This window comes from Numenius arquata, chromosome 4 (genome assembly GCF_964106895.1).
Source record: "Numenius arquata chromosome 4, bNumArq3.hap1.1, whole genome shotgun sequence".
NCBI lineage: Eukaryota > Metazoa > Chordata > Aves > Charadriiformes > Scolopacidae > Numenius > Numenius arquata.
The window spans coordinates 46517788-46535112 of NC_133579.1; the positions used below are offsets into that span (position 1 = coordinate 46517788).

The following is a 17325-nucleotide window of genomic DNA, read 5'->3' on the forward strand; positions in this document are numbered from 1 at the left end:
CACGTCAGCTTACCCACTTCTTACTCACTATAGTATCCTTACTGAGATTTTGACCAGCCAAGTACATGATATGGTGAGTGGAAAACTGGCTGGTCTTCTGGGCTCAAAAGTTGGTGGGTGATTGCCAGTTCAAAATCCAACTGGCAGATGGTTACTAGTAATGTTCCATAGGTGGTGATACTGGGAGCAAAACTGTTTAACATCTTCATTAACAACCTGAATGATAGGATAGAAAGCAGTCTCAGAAAGACTGTAGACAATATGATGTTGTGAGGAGTAGTCAATATACTGGAAGGCAGGACTGCTATTCAGATGGACAGCTGGATAGGAACCTCAAGTTCAATCAATGTAAATGTAAAGTCCTGCACCCAAGACGAAATAACCCCCAGCACAGGCTGGGGGTGAACCAGTTGGAAATCAGGTTTTCAAAGAAACTCCAAAACCTAGGGGTGCTGGTGGACAAGTTGAGCATGAATCTACAATGGAGCCAACCACAGCCCAGGCTGTATTAGAGTCTAGCCAACCAATCACAGAAGCGATTCTTCCTCTAGACTCAAATGATTGTCTCTAGACTGCATCTAGAATATTGCATCCAGTTTTGGTCTCCACAGTACAGGAAAGACATTGCAATGTTGGAACAAGACAGTGAGGGGGCTGGAACACATGGCAGACAAGAACTGCATTTTCCGGGCCTTAAGAGAAGGTTAAGGAGAGATCTTACTGTTGTCAACTACTTAGTGAGATGCTGTAGAGAACACGGAGACAGGTTCATTTGGGAATTCCACAGACTAAGAGAAAGAGGCAAAAGACACAAGCTGGAAAACAGGAAATTCCAACTGATAAAAGGAAGAAAATTTTTACTATGAGGGTGGTGAAACAATGCAACGAGTTGCCTAGGGAGGTTGAGGAATCTCCATCCCTTCATCAACTGGATAAGGTCCTGAACAGCCTGTTCTTGCTGAACCTCCCTTGAGCAGGAGGTTGGACTAGCTGACCTATAGAGGTCTGTTCAAATCCAAAGGATTCAGTACAACCAAATTCTGTCTTTTGCTGCACCAGCAGACTGATGCCTTCCCTACAATCTGAGAAAATTAGTTTATTTTTTAAATGCAATTTCCTCAGCTACCTTGTTAACTTGATTTTCTAGGCTTACATGGACTAAAAGGAGGCAAACTGGCACAAGATGATCTAGTATCCACTAATAGTATATGTATCCCAGACTGTTAGCAATTACTTAATAGTTAAGTCTCCCCACAAAGACAAGTAACTTTTGAATTTTATTGGTGATTCCTTCCCTGCACGTTCATCGGGGTTTATAAAGCACCACCAACAAGGTAGATTTTATTTCCATTTCTTTTTGTAGGGCAGGGCTCCACAATCTACTGAAAACTCTCAAAATTATCTCTTTGGAGGTGGTTCGTTGATAAGTCTGCTCAAAATCTTCATTCTGGAGTATAGGAGGGATCATATCTAAAATATTCAACTATCTGGTTTCCTTGAAGAAAAGAAATGTCTTCACTTATAAGGTTTACAAAGTGCTGTATTCTTTTGTCTTAAGCTGACCATTCAATTTGCACTAAGTATACTACTTTTCTATACAAAAAACATGGGTTTAAGCAGTAATGCATATAAATGCTTTCTTAGATCAATTCCTGAAGTCTGATCTATCATTATAAAGTATTATACATTATACATATATACATATATAAAATTGCTAACTCTAGGGGGTAGTCATTGTATCTTTTTCATGTTCGCACAATCTCTTGCATAACACAGCCACAAGAGGAAGCAAAAGGAAAATGAAAAACATAATGATACTAAAGATTGTATCAGTAATACTAGAATTCAAATAATTTCATAGAGATGCTATGGAGAGATCAATGGGGCTTTGAAGCTGATTCTAAGGGTTCTCTAGGCTTTCCTTAGGAGGAAAACTAAATTTCTTTATTTTTGTTTAATTGAGCCCATCGAGATATTAAGTGCCAGAATCACAGTCTTACCTTATGGAATTATGATAATAAGGCCCCTCAGCAAATTGATTATATCCTCACTTATCTCAGATGATGAGAATTTGTTACCCTTTTAATATTTTATAACTGCATATTACAAAACTGCTGCTATGCAATCCCACTGGTTATAAGCATTTTTTAAAATTGCTTGTTAAGTAGGGGTGCAGGCTGACTTAGTCTGAGACCTATTGAACTAGTATACAAAAGAAGAACCCCAGAAATGAGCAGAAAACTAACATATAGTGACAGTGCTTCCAGCCAGTTCTGGACAGTGCATTTTTAGAGATGCTACATGCACCTAAAGGTACAATACTCATGAGGAAACAGAAGAATTCATTTGAAAAGGCTGCAGCAAAAGACCATTACTCTGCTTTCCATAATCAAAAGGATATTTGAAGTTTTAGTAATGTTATCTGAAACAAGAGCCTTTAACACTAAAACCTGTAATAAATGATGGAAACAACTAGTATATGACTTAGTTCTTATAAACAAGCAAATCCTACATCAAAGTACTTATGAAGAACAATAATTCTGTAAGAAAACAGCCACATCTGAAGATGCCATGCAGAAACCAACAAGTATGAGACAGAGTTCCCTTTTTATAACTGTCAAAGACTAGATAGCACAAGGATCATTCGTATTTTGGCACAAAATACATATAACCCAACGGATAAATGCAACCACCTACGGCCCATACTAGGGCAACTGCTAACAACCAGTAATGTTGTGTAATCACCTAATGGTCAGGAACAGAAAGGAAAACTAAATTCAATTTAACTGCATTGAGATTTAGTTAGAATGGTAGTTGTAAGAATTCAGACATCTGTAGTGTCTCCTAATCTTCCATTCCTTGAACACCAATTCTCTGTTATCTTTTATCTTTGTCCTATTTTTATTGTGGGAAAATGAGAAATTTTAAGGTGCAAGTATTTATCTAATGGATATGCAACACAGGTGACAAACATCTGTCATATCCACAGGTATTTTACTTCTGTGTTAGCCTACATTACGTTCAGCATAGTCCTCCTGTGCAGGGGAACAGAAATATTTTAGCTCCCTGCAATCTGAGTTTTCTACTAGTGTCACCTTTGTGAAGGGTGTTTGGGTTTTGTCCTTAACATTCTTCCTTTTTAAGCATCCACCACTCTGAAACATGCAGAAGACAAGTTTGGGGACACTGAAACAGAAGTCTGAGTATGTCTCAAAAGCCACATGTGGGGAGAGGGACATTGTGTACTGCCAATTCACCCGTCAATATCTAACTAAATTGTATGAGATTTTGGAAGAACAACTGCTCTAATTTAGGGAGTGGAAGGATGTAGATGCACAGAGAAAATTACTATTAATATGACTGGAAGCAATCTATAGATACCTTAAATTTAATTGACACGCATTCATCCTTTTTTTTTTTTTTTAAATTGTTTCCATTTCTCAGCTCCACCTCCACCATTCTTTGCAAGTACAGTGCCCCAGCCCTGTTCCCAGGGTCTTCACATGTGAGAACAAAAGGATGTTACTTTCCTCTATCAAATGCTCATTCACCTGCCATGTTCTACTCTCACTGACGTGTCATGAATAGGATAGGAGTTCTATTTTCCTCAAAGAACAGTGCTTTTGGTAAAAAATGCCATATACGTATTTTCTATCATTTGAGAATCATTTCAGTTGATAAGGCTTTCAGGAGAAAAGGTTATTTTGCATCTTACCTAGAATAAAACTAGCTTACTGTTCCATGAATTGAAGGTAATGCAGAACAGCCTGGAAACATCTGGTTTGGTACACTTATCTGTTAATGTAAGGCTGTCACAAAACTTGGATTTTCAAAACCGCTTTGCAGATTTAGGATAATTCCTTGTGGATTTAAAAGTACTTTTAAAATTACTTTGGCAGTTTCTGACGTTTGCATTTCTACCTTGGTATGTTTTATGGAATATGCAACTGAATTATATGCACTTTTAAGATCAGAACTCTGAATTTTCTTTCAAAAGATAAGTAGCACTTCTCAGCATGAACATATTGAGAAACAGAGATGAAAATTAATACTGAATTGTTTGAAATGTCAATCTTCTGAGTGAGAAAAGTGGATACAGTTACAGTATAATTGCTTTCTACCTTGTGCAGAAGAACAGAACCAAACAGAAATTGTTTATCTCAAACAAAATGTAAGCTGCAGGTAGGGGCACTTTCTTACGTGTGAAATGCAGATCAATGAAGTGAAAAGGCACATCTGTTGGCTGCTTGTTGTTTTTTGGTGGTGTTGTTTTTGGCAGTCACACTGAATCTAGGCTCTCCTCGGCCACCTCTACAAGACTTTGCAACTTTTATGACATGCACTCAGAATTTAATTTTACGTAATAGTGAGTGTGAATATAGACTTGTAAATCCCCTAACAAAGGCTCTAAGGTTTATAAATCTTAAAACTTTATATGGCATCATTTAAAATTACCACTGTCATCTAGATAAGCTGCCATGGTGCAATACTGAAGACACTCTGGCATTTGAAATAGAAGCCCAGGCATTTTCCAGGCATTTCTGCACAAGTTATTCTACTACGAGGAATAACTGACCTGGCGCCGGTTTGTGCTTAGTATTGTGAGGCATCTTGATCTTATTTTATGGAGATGAAATGCTGTGTGATTCTTTGACTTGGCATTACAATGAAAAACAGATCTGTGAAAGTGGCATTCTTTATTATCCTGGATCTGAGCCTGTATAGAGTTATTTCTGTTGTTTTGAGTGACAATGAAAAAATGTAGTGCTTTTTCACTAATTGCCTTTGCAAAGTCTACCAAGCTAACTGAAGGGGAGCAGGACAGTACCTATTCTGCATTATCAGAACAACTTCTGACAGGATACTACTTGTTTATCTTCAGGCACCCAAAAGTCTCTGGGTACTTCTCTAGGTTCTCACACAGGACCCATTCCACCATAAAATCCAAGACTTTAGGTGACAGAAGTGGGACGGACACCTAGAGGTGCTGTTTTCTCCCTACTGTCCACAGCAGAAGCTTACCTGACTAGCTGAAATACCAGATTGTTTAGATGGTTCACAGTAGAGAAAAATCGCTCCAAATCCAGACAGCCATACTTAGGCAATAGGGAAGTTCAGATGTAAAAGACTTAATCTAGTCTTGAAAATGCTTGATCTTGACTTTGATACTAAAAATGAGAATTAAGTTTTACCAACCCTGCTTTTCTCCCTAAATCTCTTCACTTGAGAGTGTTATTTAATAAGAAATAGCTGAGGAAGAAAACCTTTCCTAACCTCTATAACTATGAGGTCTGCTTGTCAGAAATATATTTGAGATAAACTGGAGCAAAAGGCAATGCACAAGTGGCTGAAGGCACGTGAAAAGTCAAAATCTCCTTGACGCAAGGCTTTTACACTGTAATGGAAAAAATATTTATTATTTAAACTTTTTTCAGTTTGAATTCTCAGCTAACTTATGTATACAACACTAGCAACCAGGGAGTCTGGACTTTGCCATATAGGTGTTATAAAACATCAAAGCTTAATTATGCATGTACCACCTTGACTAACATCTTTCTTTTCATTGATATAGAGTAAGGAGCACCAGTTATTAATGCATGACCATATCTTCCATTTCCTAAATCAACTTCTTGGTGATAGGCTCTTCTTACTGAGATATCTGCTTGTTGTAATATAGGTTTTGCACAGCTCAACTATTAAACAGAACAAATGAAGTGCAATAAAAACTGACACAAATTAAACAAATTGTGGCATATATTCTGTTTTCACCTTCTTCCAAACAAACGTCTACGATCTCTGATTAATGCTTTCTGGCATCTTATGCATTGCAAGTTTATGTCAATTTAACATTTCAGTGACTAAGCTACTTTATAAGTCAATTAAAAATTCAATAAAAAAATTCAGCTTCTCAGATCCTTGCAGATGTATGTATGAGAAATTCAGAAGTGCTCACGTTTAAAAAGAAGAGAAAACTGCATGTAGACACTCTAAGTGGGATGAAAGCTGCATATTTGATTTAATCATTTCCCAACCCATCCCCGTATTCTCTATCAATGTGCATTACTATGACATTACATTACCCTAGAATTTCTTACAGCCGCTGTTCTTGTAACTACAAAAGTGAACACCGTTTTCACTTGGATTTATTACTACTACTGAAACAAGGTTGCGGTTTTAAAATGTGGCCACATTCTAAGATATGAGAACCTCATGTAGTTAGTTTTGCTCCAGAGAAATAAGTTCTGCTGTGAGAATGCAGATACTTGTTTCTGATGTGTTTTCAGCCTAACAGCTGAAAGCAAATCTTTCCAAATGTGAATCAATATAACACTTTGAAATAACATACCTGACCCTGCTTTGAGTGCAAGGCTGGGCAAGATGACTTCCTGAGGTTCCTTACAACCTGAATTATTCTTTGAGTCTAACAACTCTAATGAGTTCTGAACTCCTGATATATATTTCAAACTTTCTCAAGTTTAGCAATAAAACTTTGAAATAAACATCAGTTATTTCAGACGCCCAAATAGATCCACATTGCTCGTGAGATGGGAAGGCATACACTCATTGGCAATTTACACATTCCCTATAATTTTTCATTGCTCAACAATGGTGAGATAGTAAGATAGGGTAAGATGCAATTTAATTGCATGTTTGATAAAATAAATAACTTTCTGGGAGTTTCTCTCAGTCAACTGTAAGGGAGCCTAATACAGCTATCTTCTGTTGATACTGAACTTTGAGACACCTATCAAGATTAAACAGGTTCCAACACACATTAAGTAACAATCTAATTGATATGCTAACCTTGAATTTTGTGCATATCTTAAATTGAATTGCCAACAGATGAGTAGTGAATTGAGAATAATTCAATACTGACACCTTGTAGCCCCCAACTCAGGAACAATTATTAAAAAATGACCCCTGCTACAGGCCCTGTTTCAGGACTTGATTCAAAACCTTGTGACAGCAGCAGAAATTCTACCACTAATTCACTTATCTGAATCATGCTTTTACAGTGATAGCCACAAAAAAGATGTCTTAAGTATTGGCAACACTTCAATTTATCCCATCAAACTCCCTAGAATCTAGAGCCCTGAATAGACACATGGATTCTTTACACATTTTAAGGGAAGAGATACATAAGGACGTATCTTGTACACAGGACAAGAAGTCAACAAAAACCTTTAGGTAGAATTGACCTCCTTTTTTATTTAAGGGTGAGTGATCAAAATACTTCCTGTCTCTAAAAACATCTTTTACTCAACCACAAAAATACAGGCCAAGAGGCCAAGAGAAAGAATGGTGCTCTTGAATTACTAGTACAATACTTCTCTCAATCAACATTGACCCAGAATAGCATTAGAGACCACTGGAATAAGGCAAAACTGATAGAAAAACCTGAAGCACAACACAGTGCATTGAAATTTTATCTCCAGCTCTGCATTCACTCCAAAGCCCCAAACCCTGAGGACTTATCACTAAATAGTACGAAATGCAATACTAACAGAAGTTCCAAATTGTACTTCAAGAGGGCAAGCCCAATATTATATATATTCTGATGTACATGAATAGTGACAAATTTCTCATCTGTGGCAGCTTGAAAAATCAGTTTAACTCTTCTGAAAGACCACCTACTGCACTTTAAAATGCCACAAGAATTGTCATTTAAAATCAAAGGTAAATGCCATGCATATACAAGAACAATGCAAATGCAAATTTTGGGGACTGAGATTCATCCTTTAAAAATTTCACTGACAGGGATAGTCTACACCTGTGCATGTAGGCAGAATAACAAGTCACAGTTTTTAATTAACTGTATGCTTCATATTCTCTTTTGTTAAGGAAGTCATAGATGGTGGCAGAAAGGAAAACTGCTGGCTGTGTTTCAGATAAGAGAAAGATGAGGTTGGCTCGTTCCTCAGGATCGAATGGGGAATCTCGGTTCAGAAAGCCTTCTCGCATCCAGGGTGGGCAGAGGGAATAGCAAGGAGGGAGGCTGCTGCACCGGTGCTGGCTGGGAAACTCCAGGGAGGAAAAGAGAGTTCGCCTAAAGTAGGACACAGGTCTACAGTGCAGGCTTAGATGATCCAGGGAAAGTTTCCGAGAAGCCCAGAGGACTGCGTGGAAGGTGTTTGAATCAGAAAGCCACTGAAGATTGCTGGAGCAGACTGAAAGGAAACAATTTGTACTGCAAAAATGCTGTTTACAGGAGATGGATTTATTTTTAAGCCCTTCTGCCCTGCCCAGCTGTTCCAAGTTCCCTCTATTCAAAGAAAAAAACCCTTATTCTAAGTTTGCAGTTTTTTGACATCTCTCCAACAAAGTGTGGCTTTAGAGACTAGGAGTCTGTGGGTATGCTCTCTGCAGGGAAGACAGTGGTACAGCTCTGGTGCAAGGCGCTGGCCTGACTGCCACCCTGCCGCAGCACTGCCAGAAGCAGCTGGTCTGCACGTAATCCTCAAGTTCAAAACTATTTGTAAGTGACGTTACTGGAGGAGGGACAAAAATGCCATATCCTCAAATTAATGCACCTTTATAGCACTGAGGGACACAGAGGATTTGTTATTCTACTTTTGCCCCTTTTCTGTTTTGAAAGAGAGAGGGAAAGAGAAAGGAAGAAGAAAGGAATATGGAGATGACATAACTGCACAGACGTCATTAACAAAGCCCTTGGAAAAACTGTGGGACAAAAGTAAATCTCTTCTATCAAAGTGAATGATCAAAGGGAAAAACCTGTGATTTTTGGTCAACTCAAAGGCCTCTAGGGGGGTTGGAGGGACCCCCATGCAGGGAGCTAAGCAGAGAAAGAACCTGCTTCGAGGAAGGAAAACAGGCACACTTGGTTGAAAGGGAGGGACCCCGAGCCTCCCAAAATGCTTATGGAGCCATGAAAAGAAGCAGGAAGACAGTGGGGTACTAGAGGGACACAGAGGCGTTGTGCAGCCTGGAGTGCTGAAACCCAAGAACAACAAAACAGGCAACATCAGCGACAGGTCTTTTCAAGACCCACTTCCTTCAACTGGGGCACTGCTAGGAGAGAGAAAAGGCTGATAAACCTTCCCATGGGGTGCATGCTTGGGAAGAGTGGGCACTGTTCCATGCAGCCAAGCGTCCTGAAAGGCAAGCAGACAATGAATGTAGTCTGAATGTGACCAGGAATGTAACCAGGCAGTATGCCCAAGGAGGGAGAACCAGGGGCTGGATTACCTAGTTCCAGTACTAAGTAGGCCAAGTTCACTATATCTTTGAGTGAGATTTAATTTTGGGAAAGAGGAAGATTAATATGCCCACTGCCTTGGCCTAGAGATGTATGGCACAATGCAAAAGTTATGGAGAAGAAGAAATAAGAAGGTTATATTAAGGATATGGAGCATGCCTGAAATGAAACCCAGGAAAAAGACCTCACCATAAATAAAGAAAATGCTGGTATGGGCATGGCTTAGATAAATTGTAAGAGAAGCCTGGCACCAACCTTTATCACACTTGATAGGTCTGTGTGAAAACCAAACCAGATTAGTCAATTCAATGAAGTCTAGAAAGAAACTTCTGGTCATTTAAAGACAGAGTCTTTTTGTTTGTTTTGTAGTTCAGTACAGGTGAGTCTGGATTTTAGCAAGCATTCTGATGTATTTGCCAGATGCCTCAACACTGATTTATGGGCTGCTTGGCAGCAGCAGAAAGAAATATTTCATTCTCTGGCACATTTCAGTAAAAATCTGTCAGCTGGGAATGGAAACACAGCACCACTGAAAAGAAAGCGTTACAGATGCATTTGATAAAGTAAGTCAATTTTACTTATATAATTTTATTACATATGAAGTACAACAATTCACCTTTAAAAAAAGGTTATCTTAAGGGGGGAAATTCCAGTTTGTGAGGGAAAGCTCGTCGCTGCAAGAATATGATGCACAAACAGAAACTGCAAAGAGGAAAGATTAAAATGATGCTGATTCTGCTTAGGCAGAAAGATGCTTGTGTGACTAACCTCAAGAAGCCCCTTTCGAGTCCTCCTTTCCATAACAACAGCTAAGGCATCTTAGAACACATGGAACATTCACAAAAATGGACTGCCTACAACATGAGTTGAAATCCTTGACAACTCCAGGTGTTTAGCATTTCTGAAAATCAGATCTATCGTATGCCCTATTTGCTAAAAAATATTGAGCGACAAGAGAAATCAGGACCGTTATTACTGTTTCTTTGAAGTCCAATGATGAAAGCCAAAGAAAGAACATATAAAGATCACAGCTGAAATAGTTCAGTAATTATAGTCATAACGTCCCTGTCCTATTGGCATGTTTGGACTTTTTTTAAACTGCAGCAAATTTGTACTGCAGTTATAAAGTACAATTCCCCAGAATCAGCCCATGAATAACTTAAACCTGAGCAGCACTATACAGCCATCATAGGTTGGCTACATAAATAAATTTATTAGGTAATTATTATCAACAGATTTTTCCCACCTTTTTAAAATTCATCTGTATTTGTATCACATATTCTCCAAGAATTCCACAAAATATTAGCATGTGGAAGTTATGCAAGCTTATTATCCATAGTTTACAGAACATTTTGAATGGCGCATCACATTAAGCTCCCTTTTCACATGTTTAGCCTTACTTTCCTAAATGAAATTTGCAAATTTGGGAAGGGAATAAGAATTTCTATTCAAAATAATAAACACAGCACAAAAAAGGCAACCATATATAGTCTAATTCATGGCATTACAAGCCATGTTTATACTCAATAAATTAAAATGTAAAGCATTTTCTGTGATGTCAATAAGCGGGGATAAGAGAATGCAGAAGAAAACTCAGCATGAATGTGGTTTGTGAACCCTGTAGAGAAAGTCCCGCAAATGAAATAAAATGTTAGACACTATGACATACTGTAGACTGAATGTGGAGGTGGGTCATGAGAGAAGAAAAAAAAACAACTTCTGTTATTAATTCCGATTAGGTAGCCTGATATACTTGCTTCAGCAGTAATTTCTACTTTAAAATTCCTAGAAAACAAGAAAAAAGCACTAGGAACACATATGCAGCATCCTGCTTCCTGAAAGCTGAACACAATATATCGACCAAATCTAATTTCATGCCAATTTTATCAACTATAACACAAGCAAAAGCTGAACAGGAAGGCTGGTCCTGCAGGTAAAACATCAGTCTTGAGTTCAATCCCTGGGCAATTGCAGCAGGCTTATATTACTCATCAACCTCTACCTCTATTTGCTTACAACATTTTGTCAGTGAAGTCTCTCTAGTTCATACAATACGTGAGGGAAGCGATTGCCTTGTCTTAACAACTTGCAGAGCACTGCTGTAATGAAGCACTAACTGTGAGACAGCCCTGGACACAAATTATAAAACACTATGATCATAGTATCTATTTTTGTAATTGTATAACTAAAAGCAGAGGAGAAGTAGTATGCTGTAATGATAACAAATTAACAAGTTAGCAAAAAATGAATAAAAAATATGCTCTTAATGTACAGAAGAAGTAGAAATAATTTTGTTGTGACTGTTGAAATAGTTCAAAACCAAGGAAGTGATTATTTTTCAAAGACAAAACATGAAAAAAAAAAGTTCAAAGATCCACAATGTTTGGATGAATTTCAGCTAAAACCCCCAACAAAAACCTAAACAAAATAAAAGCCCCAAGCCCCAAGATGTTTGCTTACCATACCATCAGAATTCAGGGCAACAATTATTTATGTAAATTATTGTCCTTTCCTACCTCCCGGTTCTCTTGCTGGAGCCACTAATCTGCCCAGTAAATTCCTAGAACCATCTTAAAATCTTTATGATTTGTCACTTCATGGGCCCAAAAAATTACTTGTAATTGATAATCTGAGGATCAGGAGTGGCTGCTCTGCTTAGATCCTCCATCTGGAAGATGCAAGTGCTACTGCCAGCCTAGGAATGAAGTGCTAAAGCAGAACAAAGCCATTGCTTTTCTTCTGGAGATTACAGTATGACAGATCATGAAACACTGCATGATGTTTAATTAATTTAACAATTCCTTGCAATATAACACTAAGCTGTCACATAAAATGTGAATATGACACATTAGAGAAAGAATTAAAGAAATTGTGCTAGAAATGTGAGAATAATTGTTCTCATTGTGCTCATTCTGTTGCAAACTGGAAAAAAAAAAACCACCCAAGCCCACAGAATATATAGATTGTTTGGAAAGAACATACCTATTAACTCCTTATTTCTGACATCTAGGGCCATGTTTCGTAAAGCTGTAGCAACTGCACATACCACCCGGTCATTGTCTATTCGAAGCAGTTCCACCAGGATTGGCAATCCTTTTTCTTTGCGGACAGCAGCGCGGATATACACTGACCACTGTAAAAACACATGGGAGAGCATGAAGAAGTAAGAAATCCGCCACAGAAAGCAAGGCATATGAGGTTATAACAGATACAGAGTAAGGGGCAACAGAAGCATGTGGATGCAAACTCAAACGAGGGGAAATAATTGCATTTATGATGCTAGGCAACCACTTGATTTGGAAATTTGCACTAATTTTTTATGGTGGCAGAGAAATTAAATGATGAATTGACTTTACTCTTCTCACACCTGGTTACATTTTTACAGCCCAAGTCTGCAGACAGCTTGCTTTGCAACGCCATTTCCTAATTATGCTTGTTCTCTGCTAAAAGAACAGAATTTATATTACAAAATACATACTACAAAACACATTCAAGAAGTCTGAGTATTTATTTGTTATCACCATAAGAACGATTCAGTCTAAAAACATGAAAATGCTGTTATAATTTCTCTTGTGGTTGTCAACTTGTTCTGAAGGAAAACGAGGACAATTCTATGTCTGGTTTTGGCACTTGTAGTGTCCTTACCAGAAGACTATTGTACATCGAGGAGTTAGGGATTCACATAAGAGTTGACCTGAGGGAGGTGCAGGTCAGTGCTGTGCCGTGCTGTGTGTACTGCGTGGCTGCAGGACAAACCCAGCGGCTGATCGTATTGGAGAAAGCCTGGAGGCATCTCCCACTTGGCAGCCGGTCATGACACCACTGGCATGCTCTTGCCTTTATCTCAAAACGAAGTAGCATGTTTTCCTGTGAACACCCTTTCTGATTGACAGTAGAAATGAAGAATAGTGTTGTTTACTTCTAAGAAAATCCTGTAAGAGCCCTAAAGACTATCATGCCAGTGAAACATCTCCACGAATGGAGCCTGTGCAGCGTCCCGTGACTAGGACGTCCATCTAATGCTGCACAACTTGGGGTTCCAAGCACCTGAAGGGATGAAAGATTAACTATAGTACCCTCTTTTTCATTCCACTGTTAGCTCCAGAAGTTGGAAAAAATGTAAACAAGACCAAACATGTGATCTTGTGGTTTTAAAATCTATGGGTATTGCCAAATTTGAGATGTTTGGACACCTGCAGGTTGTGCAGGTCTCAGCACAGCCCACTTCAATCCATCTACTAGGCATATATATTCCTTCCCAGATCCTGAACTCTTCTCAGGAATTTTCATGAAGTTCACATTCACACTCCTTGTACTGATAGCTGAAAGGAATTTACCAAAGAAGAGCTTCTCCCTCCTTTCAGTGCTATGCCGTGGACACTTATCCTGCCATTGTACCTGGAAGGTGAAGACACAGTGCTGGAAGCCCTTAGCCTTTGAAATATTTCAAGTATTTCAGAAACTAGAATGATAAGTCCTAAGATTTTCAGATCATGATGACCCTTCTCTTTTGACAAACTTTCCTTAAAGAACAGTTAGGTCACACCTTAAAGAGCAGTTACATCACAAGAGTGCTCTTCCATAAACAGAAAGAGTAAAAACAAATTCCAAGAAATAAAGCATTAGAAAAAGGTAAGCACACTCACTGTCAGCACACCATGCTTAACCCCTACATACAGCCTCTACTTACCACATGAGGTGCTTACTTTAAAAGCTACCATCTGTTTATACTATAGAGAGGTGCCCTGAATAGCAAAAGCCAGAATGTATTTTATGATAAGAACAGTAAATACAGAGAAGAGACAGACAACGGCTGGAATATCTGGAGTGCAAATTCATTCCAGCTGATGTCATTCAGGGAAAATTGGGAAAAAGGAAAAGGAACCAGCATTTAAAGAATATTATTGTATTATTTCTCCTCTATAATAACTATGCATAACAAAAGCCAGCTGGCTGGATTTTGTTGTAGATGAAAGTGATAATGGTTATGATAAGCTTTCAAGCTAGGTAAATGGGACACAGGTATCTCAGCATCACTGAGCACAGTAATGTAATATGTCTAACATGTAAATGTGCCATCGTTTTCTGCAGCAAAGCAATAGCTCTTAGGTGAGAGAAGAAGTGGTAGCAGGATTCTTGATTGATCATATTCTATGCTCTCTCCTCCAGTCTCGTCTCTAGAATTAGCATAGAGGATGATCACCACATAAAAAACTAAAACATATCTTAAGCATCAGGGAGTTCAACTGGAAGTAGCTGCTAAAAAATAATTTATTTCCTATACCTTGATTTTAATGGGATATTAAATATAAAGGATGCTATGAAATCACCAAATTAATCTTTTCAAGCTTCCTGTTTTAATAAACATGCATTTACCTGCCAGTTAAACAGCCTCTCACCTGCAACTGGGAGTACCCAAAGCAATAGCTCTTTGCACTTAAAAAACTCCCACTGCTGTACTTCCTACCCCTCTCCCAGGGGAGGCCTCCGCTGTGTTTGCTGTGATTACAAGGTGACTGCCGGAGTGAGCGTTCATGCTGGCAGTGAGACTATTTTGTGAAAGGAGTGAGCCTGTCTTGTTGAGCTGAGAGTTCAGGCTGGCAGAAAGGACACAGAAAGATGCTGTCATTCATTGCAAAAGTACATCACGGATGTGGCAGCTCCAATATGGATTACATGGGGAATCAGTGGGGGCGTTTGTTTTGTAGAAAAATCTTATGTTTAGTCAATACCAGAGAGAATCTAAAATGATCTTACAGATTATTCGCTATATTATAAAAAACTCCATATTAAAACCTCAATAAACAGTTTTCCTTTGATTTTTTTTTTAGTCAGCTACCAAGGGAAAACACAAGCACTTGTTTTATGAAACCCAGGTTTACAGCAGACTTCTTGGGTTGTAGTATTTTCATTATCCATTTCAAAACAAAAGTCTAAAAGAAATAAATTATAAAATGGTATTTTTTAACCCTAGGGAGAGCAGAAGATGTCGTAGGAGAAACACTGAAATAAGTCAGTATGAAAAAATACAACCCCTCTTACTGAATAAATGACATGCAAGCCAATTAATTTGATCTCAGTAGTAAAAAATACAGCTCCGAAGTTTTCATAAGGGGAAAATCCAGATATAATGTTTTACAGACGCACATATGCACACACATACATAAAGCAACAGGGGAAAGAGAGAAAAGCATGTATGAAACCTCTCGTCTCCCCTGCGCATTCCTCTCCCCCCCAGCTCTCTCTTTTTCCAGATAACAACATTCGCTTTGGGAAAAGTTCACAGACTCCTCAATGTGTGATTTTCTATCATTTCATCTGCGTTTTCAAGTCATGCACCTTAGGCAGAAAGACAGAAATGTCTATTAATTGTTTCAACAGTCTCCAGAGAACTTTCCAAGTGGAAAGTGGTAAGAACTGTCTGTGTCTTCTTCCTTAAGCTGCCAATTAGGACAAGTCTCTGCAAGCAATTACGCGGTGCTGTGTGGATTTCAGGAACGCTCAAATTGAGATGCTTCAAAACGGCTATTTTATTCTCACAGAGAATGGAAAAATTGATTTGCTCTTGCGTATACTGATGATCCTTTTGTTTGCCTAAAGCCATCGTGAAATGCCTGCATTTCCACATTGCAGGTCAATTGCTAATATGAGCTCAGTGAATTATAAAAAAGAGATGAAAAATCATAAAAAAGAAAAGAGACAAAGGATTTGTTTCCTATCAGTAGGTAAATGAGGCACTCTGCCAATATACTTAATCATCCTGTTACTCCACAAATCAGTGGCAGGGTCAACGATCAAATAACTGTTCAGTTTGTAAAGAGAAAGGGCTCCTATGGGAACAGCAAACACTTCGGAGGAAACAAGGAGCCAAAAAATAAAATAAAATCATTACTGCTGCATCAGATTGCAGCTAAATTAACAGAGACAAGCACAGAAGCCACAATCTGTGCATGAATACTCTTTACAGATAATTGAATTCGGGGGGCATAACTACTACACATCACTTTGAAGGTACCTAGTGCATCTCTATGTCCACTTTCATTAGTAGTTCCCTTTTTATTTTTGTCATGGTAATTAAGTAGAAAAGTACAGTAAACTGGAAAATTATTTTTTAGTTTGTCACAGTTATTATAAAGGACCCTTTCTGGAGCTAAATGCTTCTGGGGATTAAGATTACATTAGACTGAAACTCAACAAAAGAGTAATTAATCTAGATAAAACTTACTTATTTTGTTTTTCAGAAAAGTTGAAAAGCATTTAGGCAGTTAACTCCTTTTAATGTTTTATATGGCTTGCTTTATTCTCCTATGAAGCACCACCACAGAAGACTAAATTAAAAGAATGAAGAAATTTCCAGCACAAAATGAAAAAGAAAAAATCTCGCCAAAGTAAACCCACAAAAATACCCCAAGGAATACCAACAACTGCATACACTTGATATTTTGAATGGATTAACTTTCCTGTCATTGACAGTGTTATTGGAGTACCTCTAGACTATTGCATCACCCCATACTTCAGTTTTGATAGAATTTGCATTGTATTGGTACAGTTCAACACCAGGACTCAAGGACTATTGAGATATTGAATATTAAAGGGAATTGATGAGACAGAAACTACAAAATGAAAGTCAAATCAGGGCAGCAACCATGACAAAGCAAACTAAATTACCAAAAGAACCAGGAAGATTAGAGAAACTCAGAATTTGCTTAGTCAGAGGCTTAGAAAGGGGCTGTCTGCTAACAGTAGTGGAACAATAGACCATGGAAGTGAATTGCATGTTGAATAATCAAAGATCAATCAGTAATCAAAGATCAATATTCTACTTGGTTTGATCATACATGCATCCGGGAAAAAAGAGATTATTTTTACATTCCACTTAGAAAATTACACATCTACTTTACTCAAATAACTCTACTGGGATCCCTCTGAAGTCACACCACCTGACAGAGAGGAAGGCTCTGCACACTTGGTTAGCTTTTTGCAGTCTCTGAAGAGTTCAAACACTTTCCAGGGACTTTCTGCTCACTGACTGCAGTGTTTTGTTCTCAGAAATGAACCCATCTGGTAGGCCACCAATAAGTTCTCTACATCTCTGTTTTGGAACAAAA

The 17325-nt window shown here is 38.3% G+C and overlaps 1 protein-coding gene across 2 annotated transcripts in view; it reads right to left on the reverse strand.

The window, feature by feature from the left end:
- The window catches only part of CTNND2 (catenin delta 2), a 543425-nt gene that overhangs the window by 60556 nt on the left and 465544 nt on the right, over nucleotides 1-17325 (reverse strand). For both annotated transcript variants that reach the window (XM_074146739.1, XM_074146740.1), the window contains one exon: nucleotides 12200-12350. In XM_074146739.1, the coding sequence (XP_074002840.1) occupies nucleotides 12200-12350 (151 nt within the window). The remainder of the gene's footprint in view (nucleotides 1-12199; nucleotides 12351-17325) is intronic.